A 24,062-nucleotide genomic window follows, 5' to 3' on the forward strand; every position below is an offset into this window, starting at 1 on the left:
ATTGATTATAACAGTGCTTTTATTTAGCCCCAAAAGAATTGGCGTGAGTAGAAATGTGCATCGATGTGAAAAACGAAGTTTCATAATGTGTTCATCGAGCGGCCTACCTCGTCCAGTGCCCTTGAGCACATCTCAAATGCTCACGACTCATGAGCAGCAGTGCTGTGTCTTGTGATTTTATCACTGTGGTAGTTGCCTGTGCTAATCAGTTTATACTGCAGCTGTACATGATCAATGCACGCTGAAATTGCGTGCCTCTTTATTGTCATTTTGGACTGCTCAAAAGTGCTCCAGAGCATATTCTTTTATAGAACTTAGTTTTGGACTGCCCAGGAGCTCTGAACTGCTATAAACAGGCAAAGTTCAGGATGACGTCGCGTCTGAACTTGCGTTGGCTATGTTCTGTGTACCATGTGGCCCATGGACGCTTTTAGAGCTGTTTATGAGTAAGTCAAATCGCTCATTTGTTCACGTTCGAACTTAACATGACTATCACACTTCGCTGGAGCTTGAGTCAATTGCTTGTGAGGGAGAGGTACCTAATCAATTTACCTGTGGGCTACCAAGAAAATACTACCACGCTTTAAGTAGCCGGGGGCAGGGTCTGGAGAGGCAGGAGATAGATTGGGTACGTAGTGTTGGTAGTATGGTGTAATTCCTACACCATATGGTAGAGTGTGCATGGGCAGGAAAAGTAAATGCATGGTGTGGAGCCATGATAAAAGTGTTGGTTTAAGTCAGCGCCAAGAGGCGAAAGAGAGAGCGTCCTTAGTTAAGCCTCTCGAGTTGGTGGCTTTAAAAGCCACCTTGGTGTTGGTTCGTTGCAAGCGGTAGTGGAAGTGGGAGGATAGGCCTCCAGTGCCTCCAGCCTGAGAAGCCCGATTGACGAAAACACACAACCACACTTGCGAGCGGCGAAGAAGGCATAAAGTGACTTAGAAGCGAATGGATAGGAAACTATGGAGTATAGGTCATTCCCTTTATTATTTTTTTTTCAGCCAGTAAATCCGGGTAAAATCACAAATTGTCCCAACCCCATGGAAGAAATAAAATCTGCAATTAGCGAAATCGGAAGTTAACACAGAACCGTTAACTGCCGATTTGGTTAATGCAATGGGAAGTCAGGACCACAAATAAATAGAAATAAAATATGTCAAGCTAGCGAGAAATGACAGTAAAATTTTAAAAATCAAAACCAACAACACGTAATCTAAGAAAGAGTGGCATCACCATCAGCCTAGCTTACGTCATAGAGCTTACGTCAAGGTAAATTTCAGCAGTGCTCGCTGTTTATTTTGCCGTCGCGTCGATTGGTGTTTTTTGCCGGCGGTTGCCGCACCGGCCGCACCCAGTCGCACATGGTCGCATCAGCGTGTATTTCTACTGTTTCTACTCTGCGCACCTGCGAGGTCGATTCACTTACTTCCTGCAACGAAGACAAAATTATAGAACTGAACGCGAACATTGTGCGCGAGACAAGCGTTTCTGTGTCTACTACGCATTTTATACCAACGTTCAAGGTGGATGGTCGGGAGCGTGAAGTCTTCCTTCAAAAATAACTTTTTCTTACGAAGCGTGCGGGCGTCGTACCAACGGTACCAAGTCGCGCATTTGCAACTTGAAAATGGCAGGCGTTGAAGCAGCTCCGCTCCTGGGACATAGTTCTAGTGGGAATTACTCTTCAGTCTACCCGAGTGGTACGTATCGGCGCGAAAAGCAGCGAAACGAAAAAGTGTCCTGCCTTCGCCCATGTTACTAGTTTGTTTGTTTTTGTTACGATTTCAGTGAGTGTCCGTTTTCACGTGAGCTCTGATCACGCCTGGTGTGACGAATGCTGTGTGGTCCCCGTGAAAAAAAACCAAAATTTATTGCAGTAGTGCTGGCCTGTTCGCGCGAAAGTGCTTCCGTCATTAACGGGAGTGCTTGCTTCATTAGTTTGGAATCGGCTCCTCGTCGCATGTCGCAATGAAAAGAAGGCGTACGGACCAAGTGAAAAGCCAACAGGCTATGTTCCGTCCGCGCGCGCTCTTTTCCGCTGAAATAGAGCGGCTACCAACAGACTTGCTGAGCTTTCCATTCTTGTGCCGCATTCTTTTTGTTTTGTTTTGTTTTGTTTTACGGCGACAGGGGTAACATTTTTAAAGGCAAAGGCGCTAAAATCAGACACACAGGAAGGACATTCATTCTTGTGGCTGATGTTAGTGCTCTTTCTAGTCTGCCACGCACCAACTGGTCCTACAGCATGTTTAGCAAAGCCGTGTCGGCAACTCGAGCCCGGAAACAGCCGCGTCAGTTCAAGCTGTCGCCGTTGCCGCAATTTTTCGCGGTTATTTTCTTTTTCGCAGTAAACGGCGCTTTTATCTTTTAAACTACATCGTAAAATACTGAATGAACTTGGACGAACGAGCACTGCAGGCGATTTCGCGGACGTTGTTAGTACTGTGGAACGGCGCTAGCTCGTGTGCTCAGTGTCGTAAGTTATATCCCATTTGATTAACATTTTATTTTGGTTCACTGTAGTTAACCACTCCTTCAAAGTACAGCATTTCTAGGTGTCACAACTGCAATCAAAATCTATGGCAGTAAACCGCCACTGGTGAGACTTGCAAAAAGCAAAAAAGATGGAACAGATTTCTGTACAGTGGTGCGCTGTGCACCCGCCCAATTTTTTACGAATATCACGGGAGCGTCGACCGTTCGGTCGATCAGCGCCGCGTGATGGAGTGATACAGCAAACTGGGCGAGAGTAGCCGCATGCGCATAAGCAAAGGCCGCTGCTGTCGTCATCTGCTAGGCTGTTCCGCCGCCCCGATTTTTATTTGCTTAACCCACTGCCTGCTATACTCGAAATTTTTCTTTAAGACCAGGCACGTTGCGCCAATTGAAAACAGAGTAGTCAGCATTGACAAGCGCAATGTTCGTTCAGTGCAAGGTTTGTTCGGCAACGCTGATTACTGTGTTTTGAGTTGGCGCCACGTGGCTGGTCTTGAAGAAAAATTTCCAGTGTAGCAGGCGGTGTGATGAGCAAATAACAAAAATCGGGGGTTGCCATCTGCTCTTGGAAAAGCCTAGCAGACGACAGCAGCAGCGGCCTTTGCTTAGTGCGCATGCAGCTACTCTCGCCGAGTTTGCCATATCACTCCATCATACGGTGCTGATCGACCGAACGGCCGACGCTCCCGTGATATTGGTAAAAACATTGGGCAGATGTACAGTGACGAGCGTTACGGGTACACCGTTTTGTTAAAAAAAAAGAGGGTACATTTTGGCCGAGTCTCTAGTTTATTTGTGCTCACATTTTGTACAGTAAGTGCCGGGATTTAATGGTATCGCATCTGGCAAAGATCACATATGTTGTTCGTGCACAAAAAATACCTTCTCCATATTTTAGGTGATCGGCTGGTCAACACATGGCAATCATCGGAGATTACTTTTTTTCTGCTTTCATTTATTTTATTTTTTTTTGTGATCGAGCCATATGTAATGTAAAAAAGCCTGGGGTTTGACCCAGATACAATTTTTTGTATTGACAAAATGGAATTTCTGTTACACCAAGCGCATGTGACCTGCAATGATTGTTTAAAGGAGTACTGACACGAAATTTCAAAGCTGAGATAACTATGTAAAACGCTTCCTTTTTATCAGGAGATATCTCCCAGCAAGTTTCAACAGCAACCGTTCAGCGAAACATATTTAAAATCCATTTTAATCTTCGCCCGCACAAGAAAGCCCAGAGCGGGCCGACGTGACATCATCTGCTACGTGCCCCAAACTGGCGACGTCGGGGCTCCCGTGACGAAGCCGACGCGCTGGCTGTGGTTGGCGCGCGCTGCTCGGGCGTGTGTACACGTCATGGTTTTGGGACTGACGTCATGCTGCCCGGGCCTGTGGGGACGGCGAAGACCTCGGCCGGTCTGGGCGCACGCGTGCGCTCGCTCGCGCGCGCTTCCAGAGAGGCAGCGATACGGCAAGAATGGTGACGCCATGTGATACGTGCTGTCATGGCGGCCGCTCGGCGTTTTTTTGTCGAAACCGAAACTGGCACGAATAAACGACGCCGTAAATGAATGTTTACGCTGCGCTCGACCGTCTAATCTGTCATTCTATGATTAGTGGGCTGGTAGGCACGCATAGCAGCGAAAAAAACGTAACATAAAAATTTCGTGTCAGTACTCCTTTAAAGCACTAAACGCACGGAGCGATTTTTGTTCCCGACGCGATGCGACAGGGAACCGCAATCGCTTGTCCCAATCGCTCGCTGAGGCAGCCACATGAAAGCAATCGTGCGAGTGACGTGACGAGCGGCCCTAAGATTGCTGCACAGCGCCATATACTATTATCGAAGTACACACGGCCGCAAGGTTTTTTTGTGTGCATTTGTCACAAAAACTGGAAATAAACGTATTTCAGTGAGCAGAGGGTCGTACTTTTCTAGGATGCACTGTGCTGCCGCTCGCCCCTTCCCCTCGTTCTCTCCCTAAGCTGGAAGTTGCGCCCCTTAAGGCTCTCCTATTGGCTAGTCGCTCAGGCCACTTCTGGGAGGTGAGCGACTTTTTCTGGGGACCCAGAACCGAGCGATTTGATGAGTGATTTGGTCCGCAGCGAGAAGTAGTTCGTCGCTAGTTGCGTTGCTCCCCAAATCACTTGCAAAATCCCTCCATGTGGTTAGCGCTTAAGGCTTGGGTTTAGCTTTTGCCATTACTGCGCTTTTTTTTAATTTTCAAATGCATAACTGGTTTGCCCATTTTTCCACATGGAAGACTGTCTTGAAAACGCATTCATGTTTATATCACCTTAGTACTTTGCTTTCTGGATGAATACAAGCTCCCTGTCCTTACAAGTTTGCCATAATAATTTTAAAATAGTACCCGTGGGTGGCTCAGTGACTAAGGCGTTGCGCTGCTGAGCACGAGGTCGCGGGTTTGATTCCCTGCCACAACGGCCGCTTTTCTGATGGAGGCGAAAAGCAAAAGCGCCCGTTTGTACGAGATTTCGGCGCACGTTAGGGATCCCCAGGTGGTCAAAATTAATCCGGAGCCCTCCACTACGGCGTGCCTCATCGCCTGCGATGCGTTGGCGCGTTAAACCCTGCAATCAATCAAATCAATCAATTGTAAAATAGTAAATGACGATCTAGAATTTTTCAATTTCGAGAACAGGCTGTATTTTGGTAGTGGCTTGACGGTAGACTATATTCACATCGTCAGCCAAGTAATTGAGCTGTGCAATTCGGTAAACCAGTGCACTTTGTAGTTATGGACAACAAAATAATGTTTGATTTAGTAGACACCGCTGCACTCATTCAGCATAGTGAAACTAGGGTTTTGAGGATGCACACAGTAGGGATGAGGAGGAGCAAAAAATGCTTCTAGCCAGTTGTGAGACAGCTGCACATATTGCGCAGTTTGCCTGCTCCTGGCTGCTCCAAAAGCATGAAAATTGTAAAAATTGCATCGAACTGCTTCAAAACAGCTTGAAAGGCAAGGATTTCGATACTCACATCAGTTCCGGTCAGGAGAAAGCCCGTGTTGAATACATGGTTTTCATGGCAGCCTAAGTGGTAGCTCTGTTTGATTCAGAAGCAGTGTGTGGCACCAGTGCAGAGAAATTTCTGTGGCGCCAGTGAAGAGCACAGGTGTGGTTTTGCGGTACCACACAACACGGCTGCACCGTCGGCAGTGTCCCTGCGTGTTAACAGTCGAGGGAGGTGTAGGCATAGTGGTTTGCTAATCATCCTTGCCTGTCGTCCTGTACAACTTGAAGTTGACAACGATCTAGGTCGTGCCGAACGCATCAGTGACAATGTGAAGTTCGGGCCGCGTGTCTTCAATTTCGATGTACATTTTCAAGCTGTCGTCGCAACTGTTGGTAGCTGTCGGCCGACCCGCAACGCCCCAACAGCACCTCCATAGCTGGTGCAGCAGTTCTCTGCAAGGTGGCTACACCTTGAGCAATGGCGGGACGCGGTGCAGGGCACCATTCCTGCTGCGGCGAATCGAGCGCTTTGGTGTAACACACTGTGCACTGTTGCAGGTGCTGCGGGGAATCGCGTCTGAATCGAATGGATCTGGTGGTGTTTTTGCGAGGACGGGGGAATCATCTTAACACTGTCAACTGAACCCTCGCTTTTTTCCCTCCGGTTACTGCTCTTATCGTTGCTCACTTGCAAACACACAACAACGGAATAATAAATACTGTGAAATGAAGCAAATGATAGTTTTAAAGCATGGTTGACTCTCCGGCTGCGTTTGCTGAAATGGCCTCTATGTTGGTGTTGCTATGCAACAAAAAGCATTGGCACTGGGGGAAGCGGCTGCTGCGTAGTTCAAGCGCTCTATGCGCTTCGCCAATCTTTTCCCTGGTTTAGGTTACGCGGTCAGTTGGATTCCCATTTAGTCATTGATCTGTTGTGGTACTGAACAGTGACTCTAACAAAGGGATAATGTTGAGAACGTGTGCCAGATTGTGGGAAGTAGCACGCCTTGAAAGACTGAGTCCATTGAAAACAACGTGGTGCCAGTGACTTTGCCATGGCTCGTACTTGAGTGTGAAACGCGGCGCGTGTGTCTGCAATCGGGGTTCACGAAGTGAACCTTTGGGCTCATTGTGATGTTATAAGACATTCAGTTATTGCTGTGTTCGACAGTGAGCTCGCGAGCCCTGGGAATTGAACAATCAATACGGCAAGAGTTGCAGTGCGCGCTGCAGTGCCACGATGTGTTCAGGCATGCGCTACTGATAGGTTTGGTTACGCGAGTAATAATTGGTGTATGTGAAGTGAAATTTAATGCCAAAAGGGAGGTGACTAAACATAGCAACATTACTGAGATTACGATCCGGGTGAACGTGCACCTCGGCAATTTAAATGGGGCAACGACCGCCACCTCGCTTTGTGCAACTTTTGCTGTGGCTCTACACTCGTTCGTGCAGTGCAGTCAGGGGATTACAAAAATAATAGTTCCAGAATTCAATGGTAAAAGAACACCTTACCATTTCAGCATGTTTAAATTTGAAATTTTTTATAGTATTTTACGCTGTCTATGCATACAGCCTCAATACAGTTTAAGGAGTTTGCAAGAAGGTAGTGCAGTTTGTGATACTCTGTTAAAAACACTTTCTATAAAGGTTGTTTCAGTGTTACGGGTATTTGGAACTTATTCGAAAGGCTACTTCTCCACCAACTTTGCTACAAAGTTGATTTTTTAAATCCTAATACAATGCATTCAATGTCGTGAACTGCTCCAAACCAAGGTTATTCTGCTCCAGACTTGAAATTTTGCTGCTCCAAAAACTGCTCCAAAATTTGTTTGGGCTGTCTCACTCCTGTGTAGCGGATATAAAAAAATGAAAAGTTGGGGGCATTTTCTCATTTCATATGGCCACGGGTTAGCGCCGCTGCTCGAGCCCGGTTGACAAGGTTTTCCTGGTCCTCAAGCCGCGAGCTCGTCAGCCTCCTCTCTCCCACTGATCTGGGAACAGAGAAGGTGGAGGGTACGAACCAAGTCGAATCAAAGTCCAATATTGTGAGAGATTCATTTGTTGTCATCTTGGTTTGGACTTGGTTTGACGATATCCCTGAAGTGTTGGCACATACCCACTCGGGGGGATTGGCCAGGTATAAAAGTGTTGACTGTGCACCTGCACTTGCTGTGCCTTTGTGAAAACCCATGGTGCAAGTTGGCTTTCCTGCAGTGTGTTTTGGGTGCAACGATTTGCATTTTGAACTCTGACTTTGCACTTTGAAGACATTGGATTTTGACCAGAGGAAGCTTTGCGTTTCAACCATCTTTCACTTCACCCACGATCATCATCACCGTCACAGAAAGGTGGCTTTTCTGCGGGGTCGCCATCAATTAGGAAAAGAAAGCTTTGCTTAAAAATCTAAACTGCTTTGACCGTGTCGGAATGGTGCAATCGGATAGGCGTTGGCTTCTTAACGCAAGACACCCGGGTTTGATTCGGGCCACAGGAAGCATTTTTTTCTCTGGAGGTGCTTGTGTAAAGTTGGCTTTCCTGTAGCGCGTTTTACTGTGTGCCGGGCACCATCAGTGAGGTACGGAAAGCTTTGCAGTAAAATAAAATAATTGTCATGGGATGAATACAGTTGATACCGTTGGGGGTGAAATGGGGGTGAAATATGCATCTGTCACTTTTGGAACTGCGAGCAGTTATTCATAAACATTGGGACTGCTTCCATACATGAGTACTTGCTTAGTACTGGTTATTCCAATAGTAAAGAATTTCAAATACTGCACAAAATGTTTTACAATGTATGTTCTAACTTAACTATAAGCTTGGGTAGCTAGTTGCAGTTCCTCCTCAATTTTTTGTGCAAGAGCACGACACTACCCCAGTGGAATGGACAGAACACTACTGTATTGTTAATGGGAGATTGAACCTTGCTAGTGAGGACAAGTAGAAGCTGCTATGAGACATTCATTTACAGTCATCGTCACTATTAGCAACTCTTGCTCACTCTGCTGCTTGCAGTTGGAAATCTCTGTTTAGGATTGATGCGGGGCAGCGCCCAAGCTGCACCTGGTGTGGTGGCGTAGTGGCTAAAGCATTTTGCCGGCATATGTGAGATTGTGGGTTTAATTTCTTGTCGTACCAGCTATGTTTCTCAGGCACGGGAAATGCACAAATGCCCGTGCACAGGGTCCATATCACTGAGAGCAAAGCAGTGACTGGGGCTTGTTAGTGATGCAGTGAGGCTTCAAAAATTAGTACAGAGCCCTGTTACAGCTCAGCTTATAGACCGGTTGTCTGTTTTGCATGTTGAACATGGAATTTGAATTCATAAACTTCTCTATAGTAGTTACTATGCTTGCTTGGTGGACTTTCAGCAGCAACACGAAAAATTTGGGGTAAAAGTAGAGGATATTGCACGCCAAACTTTGAGACATATACTCATGTATTGTGCTACAAGTTTCTAGCTTGTCACAGGAGATGTTGATGAAGCTTGCTTACAAAAAGAAGCGTGTTAGCTGTACAGGGGCAATAACCTGTTGAGTAATGCAGCACGTCCTCTTTGTTTCAGCTCCACCCGGCAATGGCTCACCACCCCCGTCTTATGAAGCCGCAAATTGTTTTCCGCCGAGAGAGAAGGCTTGTGACGTTTGCAGCTACAACATTGACATATCCAAGAAGACCAATGACTATGTAGTAACGTGCCCCCGCTGCAGTGAACTTACAGTAAGTGGGCACATGAATCAGGACTGGAATGTTGTTTCCACATTGTTCTCTCAGGCATTCTCTACTGTTGTGCCTTCCTTTTCTCTCCTGTAGTAATGGCTCAAGTAAATGCAGGAATACATTATTATGTAGATTACCAGTCTGTAGACACCAAAATTTCACTCTCCAGACCTACATTTATAAAGTATGCTAGAAAATTATGTGAAAATGAACATTGCTGCCCGTTGTCGTGGCTTGCACCAGCACTGATGACTGATCAAGAAGTAGCAAGAAGTCCAGTTTACAAAAATCTTATCTCGGCAGTTTTTCAAGCTCTGTTTTAAAAATGATGTGCAAAAGGAAAGCTAGGTGTTGTCTACATTCGAACCCGTTTGTATCAAATCAACATACGTACTGTATTATCGTTTATACAGAGCAGTTCAAAGAGCTTCTGGTACATTTTCTGTAGTAGTACGTGTAAGGGCATTGCAGGACTCAAATTTTGAGCCCCCCGTGACATTTGATAGGGGGAACAACGAGCCTAATTTTTCAGGGACACTATTCCTAAACATTCCTGTTACTATTTCGGAAGTAAGCTGAAATCAGTGAAGCAAACTTGTCAGCAAACTTGGCACTGCAAAGTTGGCCTAAAAAGCTGTTGCACTGTTGTGAGCGCCACTCAAAGGATGGTGCAGTGTCTACTTTGCCCATAAAGCCACCCACAGTGTTTGCCTTTGATTCGTGCTGATTTTCTCTATGTTATTGTACTGCAGCACCTTGTTAATTGCCTTACCACCACATAATAATCTTTTTTATTTGAAACGCCATGTGCCCCAGTTGCAAGCCCACAAGGCTAGTTCAATGTTTGTTCGATATGATTGATATCAGTCTCAGTCAAGCAAATTAGACTTGGTGTCACATCTTGAGTGCGGGGAAGTAGTATGTAAGTCACCACCCTTTCTTTTGTTTTCCTCATTATGTACTTATATTAATGAGGTTCTAATTAAAATTAAGATAACCGTTATTCCAACAGAGCAGCCTTTTGATTTGAGCGAAGTTGTGCGTTGTCTTTGTGGTCCGTTTAAGGAACTAAGCTAGGTTTGCGTCAGAAGAGGTCTTATGGAATCTTTGGTCAGCAAATTCTGGATTTCTCAGGCAGTTAGGGGATTCCCCTTGTGTAGAAATGTCAGAGGGACAGAAGTTTCACAGGCTTAAATGACGTCCACCGGTAGTCTGCACATTTTCAAATGTTTTTACTTCATAAGCATTTTAAGTGTCGCTGTAGTAGCTCTGAAGTACAAGCACCACTCTGCAAATTTCAAACGCCTCTTTCTGGTGCTTCGAAATTTTTTCAAACAGGCTCGTTGTAATTGAAACTTCACAGGAAGATCGCTTTCTGTGGTGCCTTCACTTTAACATCAATATCAGTGACAGCATTTAACCTGGTTATTTTCTAGTCGATAAAAGCTGCTCCCTTCATGGGCTATTACAGCCCCTTATGGACTGAAAATGAAGACATGTTATGGGTATGGGATCAGGAGTAAAAGGTCACATGAAAATATCCCAAGTATGCCAGTTGGTACTCTTTTAGTTTCAATGATGTTTTAAATTCAGTCGTTCTTCAATCTTCGTGTACAAATTAGAGCAAGTTGCATTTTGAATCAGTGTCATATGGTTGCCAGCATTCACGTTGACTGCCGAGAAGCCTGCATAACATTGATGGAGCTAAAAAATACATTTTAAAGAGTTTTGGGATGTTGCCAGCTAAAGCACTTCAGTGTTGGTGTTTTAATGGATGCCCTTGCACTTGGGCTAAAGATAACTCATACTCTCGACAAATTTCAGTTGTTAGTTCCTTAAATGTGTGTTTTCACACATGTTAATTTAATGTTAATTTAAGAGACCAGAAGCAGTCTCGCACATTGTTATTTCCTGTAAAAAAAATCCACTTGCTGCACTATTTAGTGGCAAAAGAATTTACCGTCTATGCAGCCTCGCAGTTTAAATGTGGTAGTACTATAATGATGGGGCTAACATTAAAGATCATTTCAGTTGTTCTGGTTGTGTGCGCAAAATTTAACAAAGGGTAAAGAACTCATAGTGGTCTAAATGTGCGAGGACATTTCGCGAGCTCCTCAAAGCTCTCCCCAAAACTATGTCCCCATAAATGTGTCTCTGCAAAACCTCTCCATCGGCAAAAAAAAAAAAAAGCATCACTGCTTGGCACGCTTTCACTGCATGGCACGTACATTAAGTTGTTCACTTAGCAGGCATTTTAAAGTCTGCTTTTTGCCCAACACGCCAGCTGTGTGTTTCAGACAGAAGACAGACAGAAGTCAGACAGAAAAGGCAGGCATATAACAGGAGTTTGAGCTACTTTACCAGCAAGAGCAGATTGTTTGACATGACACTGATTGACATAAAATCCAGGCAAAGTGGTAGTCATTGTATAGGTGAATTTAGCTGCCAATGAAAATTTTTTCATATTGGGACATGCATCAACATATTTCACCGTGGGGTCCCCGTTCACTTTTGTTAGCCAAAAGGAGTCCCCGGCAAGCTCATAGTTGTTCTAAATTAATGTGTAGCACTCCTGCACAGTGTGCCTCATGGACCGGGCATTTCCTGTGCACTTTAAACACCTAACTTGGAGTTCAAAGTTCCACTCTTCAAATTCTGGGGTGCTTTGTCTCTACTGGCAAGGTCAGTCACTACACTGCTCGAAAATAAAATGTTCTGTGAACTTAAACAGTTGTAAATACTTCAGAAAAAAATTAACATGGGGAAAGGTGAGGAATCCAGGACCTCACAGGCACCAAAGGACCCCATACTAAATGGCCCAGGAGAGCCAAGCTGTTTGCTGCACTTGTTAGTATCAGCGTGTCTTAATTAAGAATTGACTGCTGTGCAAGCTGTTCAGCTTATGGTTTAATTACAAAATACAATAGTAAGGTCAAGATAACTAACATTGTCTTGATAAGTTAACGCTGTTTTACCCACTTATCGTGGTGGTTTAACAGTTAATTTAATTTATTTAACTTCATTTAATTAACAAGGCATGCACTTTTATCCATTGGGTGTCACTTGTTTGGTACTACACTTGTTCTGTGAGTCCATGCAGTGATGCTGGCCGTGTCGCTAAGCTTCGAAGGCTGTCTTCATTTTGGTGGCTGACTGTAGCAGACAGCATGGTTGACGTGTTTTTGTCGGCACTTGTCGGGTGTAATTCTTGCCTTCGACATGTCTTCTGCTGCCTTAGAAACAGTGTTTGTGTTTCATATTAGTTGCTGTCCAAAAACTGGGCCATCCACAGTGTGCAGTAGAGCAGAGTTAACGGTGCAAGTAACATTGGCCATTGTAATAAATTGCAAAGTCAACAGCTGCCACATTGAGTCCAGAAACAAACAAAATGGCAAATATTTTAAGACAGCTGGATTTTTCCTCCTTCGAAATGCAAGCATTGGGAGTTTGGAAAGATGGAAGCTCTGTTGTTGAAGTGGAGAGTGACTGGGCTGCAGCATCCTTCAAGAGGATGTTAACCACTGGGCAATCCATTATCATGCCTGTGGTGACGGCTATATCAACATGGGCACGGATGGTAGTGACATAATTTATTACCCTGGTTAAAAGCGCCGAGTTCAAATCATAGGCCAACCTTATTATAGAGGACTTGAAGCTTTGGTTACCGAACAAAGCCACTCTTCAGGTATATATTCTGTACCCTGTATATTCTAGTGACCTCATACACTTAAAATATCTAGACTTTTCATCATGGAAGAACACATCATCAGTAGGAAACCTCTTTAATGTCCGCCCAGGCTGTTGAAACATTGTCGGTTAATGCCAGTGGGTGATATCTTTTGCATCTTTGAACTTTGGTGACGCTCTTGTCACTCTTCTTACGATACAGCGTTACTGCACGTTCACTGGGATTCATGTTTCTTAAGGGGGGACACTAGTCTTAAAACATCTCCTTTTTAATTTTCGAGTAAACTTTGTGAAACTTGTCAGTCTTGCTGCTTTTGTCCCACTGATTTCAAATATGCCATTATTTTTTCAGTTGGTCAATTAGTTCCCAAGATAAAGATAATTAGCCATTTTCAATCAAACAACAGACAAAACAGTGTTGGTCATAAAACTGTAATATATTTTCCGTAATATATATTGTAATATTTGTAATATATTTGCAATATATTGTAATATATGGTAAAACTGTAATATATATTGTAATATTTATATTTTCCAATAATATGAACCCTGGTGAATGCTATAAGAGAAGCGTATCAGCATTTGGTGTGAAAAGGCATTGATTTTTAGGGAAGGTCTTTCAAGATCCTTCAGAATTCTTTGCATCTAGCCACCTCTTGTGTTCCTCAAAAATTACGCAAAAGCTGATTCACCTAATTACAGCCAGCTCAACTTCGCATTAAGCTGGTTACCCCATACAGGACAGTGTTCGCAGAATAAAATTGTGGCACATAAGACAAAGGTTTTGTTGTTGTGTTTCAAGTTCACCAGCATTCACTTGTAGATGTGGTCCCCTCAATTTGAAATCAAAGCTGAATTACATACCATGGCAATTTTTTATTTTTTCTGATTTTTCGGGCCCCATTTTGGGACCGCAAGTTCGGTGTTGCAGGAAAAAATACCAAGAAAATTCCGAGCGCTCGTGAATGCACGCCTTATTGCAACCGCGGAGCGTCCCGAGCACGCGCAGTGTTTTTTTTTTTTTTTTTTAATAAAAAATGAAAAGAACTGGCGAAAACTCTAAGTAATGAGAAAATGCCGAGCGCTCATCAATGCGTGCTGTGCGAAAAAGAAAACCTGTAATCGTGGCAACACTTGCTTGGAACGAGAAAGACACGTCATGGCGTATGCCCCTCGTTCGTTCGTCTTTGTGTCGCCGTGCGCATGCGCTGGTACCGTTGAAGAGCCCTTGCGCGCGGAAGCGTCCAAAAGACCCTGCTTGGAAGATGTCACCGCGGCTGCCGTATTCTCTACAGGCCATTATGGACGTGGCTACGAGTGTGCCACTCCTTTCCTAGATGACTTACAGATCCCGCCACCGCCGCCTCGACTTGATGACGAAGAGCTGGTGGAAGTCTACAGTGCTGAGGATGACTTTGCATCCACCATTCGCCCTGAAGAAGACGACGGTCTCTTCGATGCATATGACGACGATTGCTAGCACCACAACTGCACAAATAAACAATGATACTGAAACGACTATGTGTCCGGCAATTCCCACCATTCAAGTCTTGCGCATGAGTGCAGGTGTCCCTGAATTTTTTTTGTGCTCGATTTTTAGTCTGCTGCTGATTCGTTTAAAGCTAATGCCAGACCGGAAGTGCCTGCCGTGGCGGCTCAGTGGCTAAGCCTTTGTGCTGCTGAGCCCAAGGACGCAGGCGGCCGCTTTTCTGATGGTGGCAAAAAGCGAAAACGCCGGTTTGTTTGAGATTTCAGCACACGTTAAAGATCCCCAGGTGGCCAAAATTAATCTGGAGTCCTCCACTACGGCATGCTTCATCACCTGTGAAGCGCCGGCGAGTTAAATCTCATAATCAACCAGATCAGACTGGAAATCTAGCTTTAAACGTACTTGGAGTGGATGCAAAGAGTGTTAATGTGGGCTGAACCAAAACATGGCACTTCTTGTAAAGCCGTAAAAAGGAAATTTATACTTCCCTGCACAAAAGGAAGTTGCAACTAATAATAGGCCACATTAGTAGACTTGACGATTCGAACCATCCTTGGATTATTGCTGGCTCTCTTAAAATCTTGAGGTTGTTATTATATTCTGGACTAAATATTTTTGCATGAATCCTGTATATCTATAGTTGTAGATAGCTTTGGATGCTGTCTTTGTACTGTCAGGCTGAAGCAATGCGATGAAAGCCTGAAAATCTTGTGTATGTTTCAGGCCCTCGGTAACCCTCCAAGAGGGAAAAGATATGTGCGGTGTACTTGCAACAAGCTTTTGCAGTGCGTCAAGACTGCTACCACTGTGGCATGTGACAGACCTGGTTGGTGAGTCCTCGCTGCCAATTCGCAGTGCACATGCCGCTCTGCCGACTCTTATGGACTGTACATGTGCGCTGCCTTGCAATGCTTTCATGGAATGTCAGGCACACAGTCTGAATGCTTGCCAAAGAGTCATGTTAAATCCATGCACATCTTTGAGCTGCTCTCTAATGTGAGGAGCCACATCATAAATAGAACATTTATTATGCATTGCACACCGATCACAGTTCTTTTTGTATAAAGCCGAAGGTGGAATTTTGCAAATTTGACGAAAAGGGCAGTTCGGCAGTATTTTGTGGGTGCTACTTACAGTTAATACCCAATGTAACGAAGCCACCGGGAACCATGAAATATTTCGTTAAATCGAGAACTTCGTAAAATCGGGACTGCAAATTTACAAGCAGTTGATTCCATGAATTCGATGTCTAGAGAGTGGTGCATCCCGGCAGCTGCCATGACATCGTAACTGCTGCGGCCGCGGCGCTCGCCTGCCGGTAATTTAGCACTGCACTCAAAATCCACGGTCAAAATAATAACAATAAAACTCTAAGGGTGCTGGGGGGACGCATTTATTTCCTGGCAAAAAAAGCCTCTGATTTTCGCCTTCATGCGCTTAGTTAGCATTGAGTGGACAAACTTTTTGTGGCATGCAAGCGCGTTCAACGCTTGCTCGCTTCTTTCGTGAGCCCCAACAAAGCACCTGAGCAAGTAAATAGCGTCCATCATCTGGCCTGGAGCGGGCACTGGAGCTTCAGCAGTTTCTGGGTTGTTGGCATCCTCTGACAGCTTTTGTGCACCGGAAACTGACTGTGCTAAAGGCCTCTTTTTTTTTTTTTTTTTTTCCCTACTCAGCTGATAACAGTGGAAACCCATATAACCCATAACAGTGGGAAAAAAAACATAACACGAAAATTTCGTGTCAGTACTCTGTTAAAAGCAGGAGATGGCACACTTTTCTTACTGAAGCCCTGTGTAATGCTTCCAGCATCACGTAGCTGTACTGCTGCGAAGGACGCAAAGTCGGTGCAGCCTACCATGACTGTGCTGCATCTTGCCATGACTATACGCTGCCTTATGCATGGGCCTTGTGGCGTAGCTCGACATGGGCATTCTATACATCTGTTGGCCGTGAGGACACACTGTGGTGCCACCTGTGTGTTATGTTACCTGCAGGATGTCGTGTTATGTCGTCTGCTAGCTCACTGCATAGTTGTGGCCCCCACGGGAACTCCCCGTGTGGTTTGAAGGCACATGACACGAGAAAGCAACCTGATGACCACGTAATAATATCTGCTGTTGGTGCCCCTGATGGCAGTACTAGCTGCTACATCGCGACCCGCAGCCAGCACAGCCAACTCCACGGAGGATGTTAAAACTGCCTTTGCGAAATGTATGCTGCTTATTCATTATGAAACATTTGGGAAATGCGTCCCCAATTGCATGTGCAGCTAACAAAGGAGTGCTCTTGCAGCACGAATTCTGATCTAATTGCACATGCGGCACATACCGTATTTTCACATGTATAACATGCCCCTGCATATAATCCGCACCCACACTTTCAGCCCGCCGGAAAATAAAAAAAAATACTCGTGTATTGCCCGCACATTTGATACAGAAAAGGCTGCACCAAAGCTACTGCTCAAGCAACACATTCACATACTATGTAGACAGAAAAAGCATAAATTTAGCGAGTAGAATACACTGACTGCAAGACGAAAGTCACAATTCACTCAGTGTCACTGCTCTCGCTAGAGCTATCAGTTGAGCCGTGCTCCTCACTGTTGTACACAAGATCATCTTCACGGCACAACGCGAATTGCCATGAAGCTGCACTAAAGGAAAAACTCCGCGTATTATCCGCACCCCTACTTTACTTTGCCACTGAAATTTTCGCATTTTGGTGCGGGTTATACGCGCGAAAATACGGTATGCATGTCCCAAGTAACACAATACAGTGGCAAGTGAATTGCATCATGCCGTAGGAGTGCTGGCAAAAATAGCAATGTGGCTTCTTGAGCTCTGCTCTGCTAAAGCTGTTTTGTTCTTTAATAATGCTACGTTTAATTTTTGCATGCGGCTTCAACTTGTCGGCATGCAATGCATAAACAGTTCAGTTTTAAATGTCTTTGAGACGGATTGTGACATCATAAAAGTCTTATGTTGTGTAATGGCCATGCCGTAAATAATTAGATCTAATTAGATTTTGGACATCTTTTTTATTATTTTTTTGTTTACACACACATCAAACTCATAGCATATTTGCTTATCACTTGAAATCTTTTTATGACATTCAAGTAAATATTTCTGGCTCATAAATTTTGCACCAAAATGTTTGATCATCCTATTTTATAGTGTGTGCAGTTATAAGCAAGTGCTTATAGAAATTTGTACAGTAAGGATTAAAAGAAATGCGAACAATGGAGCACACCGCCTCCGATGCATGCTACACCATTTGGCTGAAAAGTCAGCAAACTGCACGCATGCGCACTTCTTCGAGAGCGTTTAAGGTTGTGGCCTACATTTATGGGAAATGCTTGATCAAGAAGTGACACCCACCGTTTATTTTGAGGCGCCTTTTCATGCTACGTCGCCGCTGAGCAGAATGGTCGTTGAAGGGCATCATGCTAGCTGCAATCAGCTTGCTGCGTGCTTGGCTCTCGAATGTAGTAGATAACAGGATTCTCTGTGGCGAGGGAACATAAAAATATGCCTCAAAATAAATTACCAGTGTCGCTTCTTTATCAAGCATTTCCCCTAACAGTAGGCCACACTCTCGAATGCTCTGAAAGAACTACGCATGCGCGCAGTTTACTGACAGTGCAGCCAGACGGTGCGGCATGCGCCGGAGGCTGTGCGCTCCGTTGTTCGTATTTCTTTTAATCCCCCCCATACATCACAAAACATGCACTTTCATAGTTATTACAAAATACTAAGAACTTGGTAAGGCAAATATAGTGGAAAACTGCCACTTCTGCCCCCCTTTTTTTTTTTCTTTTAAAGGGACCCTGCAACACTTACCATCGACTACTCGGAATGTATTTTGGGGTAAAGTTTATTGCCCCAGCAATCTCCTCCCGCAAGAATTATGAAAATCCGTTCACTATCACCGAAACTACGCACGATGAAAAATCGCGCATAAATGTTCCCTCTCAACTCAACCGCGGACAACGCGACGAAAGCTGCGCACTCTCTCCCGGAGAGGGGGGCGGCGCGCGGCGTTCTGTTCGGCGGCCCTTGATATGTCACAGGCCGGGGAGTTTCGTCCTTTTCCCCGCAACGTGGACGGAGCTATTTCCGGTCTGGTGCCACAAAAAAGCAGGCATGGTGGCCTGCTCGCAAGCAAGCACTCAGGCTGGTAGGGCGTTTTTGGAGCAATAAACGTTTGTTGTCGAGTGGGCTCGTTGAAATTGGAATATTTAGTTCGTCACTCAAACTCCGTGCGCACTCAAAACAAAAGAAACAGCAAAAGCATGTGGACAGGTTCAGGCATAGAAGAGGTTCATACACAGCGCCGGCGACGGCTGATCGTCACAGGAAATGCCAGAATTTAGCCGCGAAGTTGACCAGCGACAGCCAATAGGACAGCCAGGACAGCCATGGCCCGATTGACGTTGCAGAGGCCATGCCAGGGGTGCATAATGAGGAGAATTGAAAAGAGTGCGGTTGGTTTTTCCGCGTCTTTCACGGCGATTTGCGCGCTTACCGCTTCACGTGCCCGTGTAATATTTGGCTCGGGTGTTCCTGGAAGTCTAATCTAAACGTCGCGCAGGTTTACTTGCACTGCACGAAGAGTGTTGCAGGGTCCCTTTAACCAATTCTTACTGTGGTGTTTTTTACCCCTGCTTTAAGCACTGATTTGCACCAGGAATGAAGAAAAGCACAGAAAGCAGTAGTGAGGGAAAAGTGAGAGCTTTGCTTTATTGTTTTGGACTAGCATTGGTAACACTGGACACTGTCTTGTGAATCAAGCAAATATTAGGCATCGCCTACTAATGGCATTTACTAGCTGTTTATAATCTTCCGTGGGGTGTTTTCTAAAATTTCTGGTGTGTGTGGGGGGGAGAGTGCTTAACCTGTACAAACGCTACCCCTTGCTATGCAGTAATGTTTAAAGAACTGCCCAAAATTTTAGTGAGGATAAAACATCCAATCCACGTCTACATGTCTGCTTCTTAATGTAAACAATCAGACAGGAAAAGAATGCACCAGTCAGAAATGTTCGTTCTTGCCTGTTGGGAAAGACGATGGGTAGAATTTACGGTGGTAGAATTTACGAACAAAGAATGCAGCACCAAAGCTCACGTATTAATACAACACTCTGGGGCTAACTGCTGGATTGCCAAGAGTTTCTCTTGGATGCTTTCTTAGTAGTACTTGAGGGATGTATAAAAAAACAACAGGTAATAGCAGTTGGCACCTCAAGGAGGCCTTACTTGGTTGATGTGGAGACAGTGTTGGGACATGTTGTGGGGACATTGTTGGGACATTCGACGGTTTCATGTTTCAATAACGGGTCGTAGATAGAGCTGTATAAGCAGGCAAGGCATAGCGTGTTGTCTTGAACCTTTTGGTTGTATGGCTTATGGGTTACAAAGGCGTGGCTTAAGCTCTTGTTCTTTTGTTTTGGTCTCAGTGGTGCAGAGCTGAAGGTTCAAGAACAAGCTGTGGCAAGGGTGCAGATACAGCAGCCAAGCAGGCGTAGCGGAGAGATGACAGAGCCACACGGGGGTCGTTGCTACAGATTCATTTGTTGCCATTGTAACAGCGTGTCTGTGGTGAGTCGCGTGTGCATTTGGGGTCATCCCTTGCTTTCTTTACACAAGTGTTGCTATTTCGTAACCCGTTACGTAATCCCAGCCAAGGAAATCTTGTTAAACGGGACTTGGAGGAACCAGTGAAATTTGTTGCATCTATCAGAAGTGACCCACTTATGAAGAGCTGCTTAGTGTGCTATCTGCAAAAGCGAGACTTTCAGGTCATATATGTTATCTACATTTGTATGCTGAATGTTTACTACATGGTGTTGTAAAAGGCACTGCAAAAAGTAAAGAAACAGCACAAATTTTGCTTGTTTTGTGCTTTAGTGTTGTGTGAGTTTGATATAAGGTTCTTGAAAAAAGCCTTTTCTGCTTTAGAGCGCATTTTTGCACTACGGCACAATCTTCACTGTGAACTTGTCTCTCGGTTTGAAAACTTTTGCTTTGCTGCAAGTGCAGAACAGGAGGAACAGGAAAACGTAGTTTTGATATAGGGTCCAAATCGTTTAAATTTGTGATCATTGCAGAGTAGCTGAGTGGACGCATCGTTACTGCTGTGATTGTGAGCATAAGTTTGAATGTATGTTTATTTTCACTTGCAGCTGGATACGGTCCCTTCGTCCCACTTTCGGTGCCGACACTGTGGCAAAAGGTACTAGGCTAAATTTGTAGTCGCTATTTTGAAATGCTCAACATTTCTATGTGGACTCAACTGGGAAGCCGGTCTGTCCATCTGTTGTAATGCTTGATATGCATGCCACACTTTCACCACATACAGAAATGTCGTTAATAAAAGGCCCTAGGCACTCCATGTTTTCATTTAAAGCTGCTCATATTGCCCAACGAAAGGCCCAGGGCCTCCCTAGTTTGATATCATGCCGCCTATGTTGCCTCAGAAAAATGTCCTCCCAGCGGTTCGATTACGTGTAGTGGTGAAGCCGACTTTAAAAGGCCCTGGTGCGTGGCATTCCCACTTGGGAGTTTCTGCAATGTTTTTTTTTTTTTTTTTTTTCCCTCTATCTCTCCCTCTCATCGTAAGGTTCATGGTAAAAAAATTTTTTTTATTTGTGCTTCAAATTTTATAAACGTGGTGCACATAAACTGGTTGTGACATAGCCAAAACAGAAACCAATTTACAGGCATCCTTTGTATACCTCATATGCTGTGTATGCATTCTACTTATGAATTTATTCCATAGTTACAAAACTATCATTAGGGGTTCACTTCTTCAGATTTTTATACCTCTCAGCCTATAACAGTATTTTTCATGCAGTAAAGCTGTTCATTTACTCTTTAGCCTTAGTAGCCATCCTAACGTTAGACCAACATCTACACCATTTCTGTCAAACAAAAAATCTATGAATGCCAAAAAATCTGTGTGTGCGGTTTGAAGTTTTAATGTGAAGCATTCTTTAGCTACCTGTATTGCAATCTGTGAAGCCTCAGGACAAAACACGACATGCGCACATGGAGGAGCAGCAGTATGCACTCCTTCACATTTGCACCTTCTTCAAAGGGGGCAGAGAACTTGAGCTCCATGAGAGGAAACAACATCACACAGCCGCTGGGTGTCTCCGATATGCAACAACTCTTTAGTAAAAGGGAAAACGCAGAGAGGTTTGCCGACATGAGTTCGCCAACATGCTACTCTGATTGGAAAGGAGAAGAGGGAAAAAAAGGCAGTGGATGTAATGAAAAGTAGTGGTACAGTCAAACCCGGTTACAATGAACAGCGTAATTCAACGCGATTTGTTCGCTGTGCGAAGTAATTTGATATAAGTGAACGTGCTTATAACAAACTTCGGTATCAAATTTGTTATAAAAAATGTAAACAGTTGATGGAAAACGCGATAATGAAAGAAGACCATGCCTCTCACCATAAATAATAAGTTACTCCAGAAGAAATTTATTGCAGAGAAATGTACACCTATTTGCAGTAAGCAGTGATGTTTGCCTGAACACTGCGTTTAGCAAGGTTGACGGGAATCACATTCTCGACACGTGACATCATTAAGATGAGCTCCAGTCCACTTTCCTGTATTTTGGAGCAGTATCGCCGCAGCACATCGGTAGCAGAAAGGGCTTCTCGTAACGTTGGGCGAGGGTGATCGTCTTCCGGTAGCGGCACCAGGCGCCATCACGTCAGTAACAATTTCAGAAACCAATGGGCTCACTGTCACAGCAACGTTCTCGTCAGCTGGCAATAGACGCGGATTTCTCCCGCTACAGGGTTTGTCAGAAGCGCAGTCGGGCAAGGCAGCGGCCTGAAGGCTAGGCGTAACCAGGACAGAAGCGTGTTGGCAGACGTTTGGTGATTGATCGCGCAGGCTCAGAGTTCGATATATCCAATGTTTAGTTCGTTATAGAACGTATATTTTACATGCATAACGGCAGAAAAACATTGAGTGTTTGCTATAGAGTATGATTTACTCTGTCAGAGTTTGTTATATGCGGGTTCGACTGTAGTAGAGAAAAAATTATAACAATAAAATAAAAATAAAATACAGACCTGCCTCAGGGCATTGAGTTAAAAGTTTCTTGCAATGAAGGACGACTACAATGTTGTAGGTACACCAATGTCCTCGAGAAACTTTAATAGTGCGAACAGGGCTTTGCGCTGAGCGGATGGAGAGGTCCATGGGCTGATTACCAGTCTCAGTGTTAATGGTCCAGGGTGGAGGCAACCAATTTTATGCTGCAAACAGCACCTTGATTCGGCATAAGCAGAGCACTCCAGTAGTATATATTCTACAGTTTCAGGTGAGCCATAATTATCGCAATATGGGCTTATCGGATGTAGGTAGGAGTTTGTTAATGCTGCGTTGAGACAAAGCCTGTGGAACAACATGTCCAATCAGCAGGGTAGACGTTCTGGCAGCCTCATTCTAATTTATGGGTCTATGCCATGTAAAAAACCGTGATGGTACTCTGGCACAGACCATAAACAGTTCCGTTCTGTCAGACCTAGTGCCTTAGTCATTGTTGAGGCATCATGTTTTGTGAAGGAAGTCTTCTTTCTGTTTCTCATTTGTAGGCCCCTGCAGGCAGCCTCTTCTGCTTTCTCATTTCCCTTGATGCCACTGTGGCCTGGAAGCCACTGGAGAGTTGCACAATGACCAGTGACGTATGCGAGATGATGTAAAATACTTCACTTTGCACTGGACATGTTCGTGAAAGCTGAAACAGCTAGCACGTTGTAGGCTTTGAAGAGCTACCCTTGAATCACAGAGTGTGAATCCAGTGTGTTGGCAGCTGGCGTAGAATGTATCGAATGGCTTCTCTCATCCCATATAGCTCTGCTGGGTGGGCTAAGTCGGTTGCCCAAGCCGATATGACAATGGATATGACAGCCGATGGAATAAAAATTCCTGAGGCAGTGCACTCTGGTGTTGCCGATCCGTCTGTATAAATGCGAGTCATTGGAGAGTAAAGTATGTTAATATGTGCAAGCATCATCTGCAATAAGTCAATGCTTTTTCAAAGGCGAACTGAACATGGATGCAATGTCCACAGCACATGGCATTATAATCGACTGCAACTTTACTAGGGTAATCAAAGTACATTCTTCTAAAAATGTCTCATACTTCACTTTGCACATGCCAGTAATCCCAGTACTAGCAATCAATCAGGGGGACTACAACATCAACAGCGTGAATGAATGAAGTGTCTACTTCAAATTTGTGTTATATTCATAGGGGGCTGTGTCAAGAGTTTTGATGTGGCTATCTGGTATCATTACAAAATCTAGCCTTTTCTTGTAGGTGACAGCATAAGTCTTCATGCATTATGCTTCCAATATCATATACAACCGCCATAGTGGTTTCTGCAGCATTTTTATCATGGTTACTGAAGCTGTAAAAGTTAACGAGCAGCTTTATTAAAATAATGAACCTTTGTGCACATAGTTGTGTGAAAATTTAAGGAAATGCACCACTCGTGAGTATCATAACTATAGGATGAATTCATTAGTAAAAATGTATTCACAACTCGGAAAGTATAAAAGGTGCTTGTGACCGAATTTCTGACCTGATCGTAACTAGCATTATAGATAACGAATTACTTGCCCATGCTCAGCGGTCGCTGTTTCCAACGCACACAAAAAAGGAAGTA

At 44.4% G+C, this 24,062-nt stretch overlaps 1 protein-coding gene across 4 annotated transcripts in view; it reads left to right on the forward strand.

The window, feature by feature from the left end:
* Positions 1 to 1,283: 1,283 nt before the first annotated feature.
* Positions 1,284 to 24,062, forward strand: part of LOC144155425 (type I phosphatidylinositol 4,5-bisphosphate 4-phosphatase-B-like) — a 36,591-nt gene continuing 13,812 nt past the window's right edge. For all 4 annotated transcript variants that reach the window (XM_077686835.1, XM_077686837.1, XM_077686838.1 and 1 more), the window contains exons 1-5: positions 1,284 to 1,697; positions 9,041 to 9,195; positions 15,095 to 15,201; positions 19,829 to 19,970; positions 20,555 to 20,604. In XM_077686835.1, coding sequence (XP_077542961.1) covers positions 1,625 to 1,697; positions 9,041 to 9,195; positions 15,095 to 15,201; positions 19,829 to 19,970; positions 20,555 to 20,604 — 527 coding nt within the window. In that variant the 5' untranslated portion in view covers positions 1,284 to 1,624. The remainder of the gene's footprint in view (positions 1,698 to 9,040; positions 9,196 to 15,094; positions 15,202 to 19,828; positions 19,971 to 20,554; positions 20,605 to 24,062) is intronic.

The sequence above is a fragment of the Haemaphysalis longicornis genome, unplaced genomic scaffold (assembly GCF_048455015.1).
Source record: "Haemaphysalis longicornis isolate Haplotype H1 unplaced genomic scaffold, Haemaphysalis longicornis Haplotype H1 scaffold_1, whole genome shotgun sequence".
In the NCBI taxonomy this organism is placed as follows: domain Eukaryota; kingdom Metazoa; phylum Arthropoda; class Arachnida; order Ixodida; family Ixodidae; genus Haemaphysalis; species Haemaphysalis longicornis.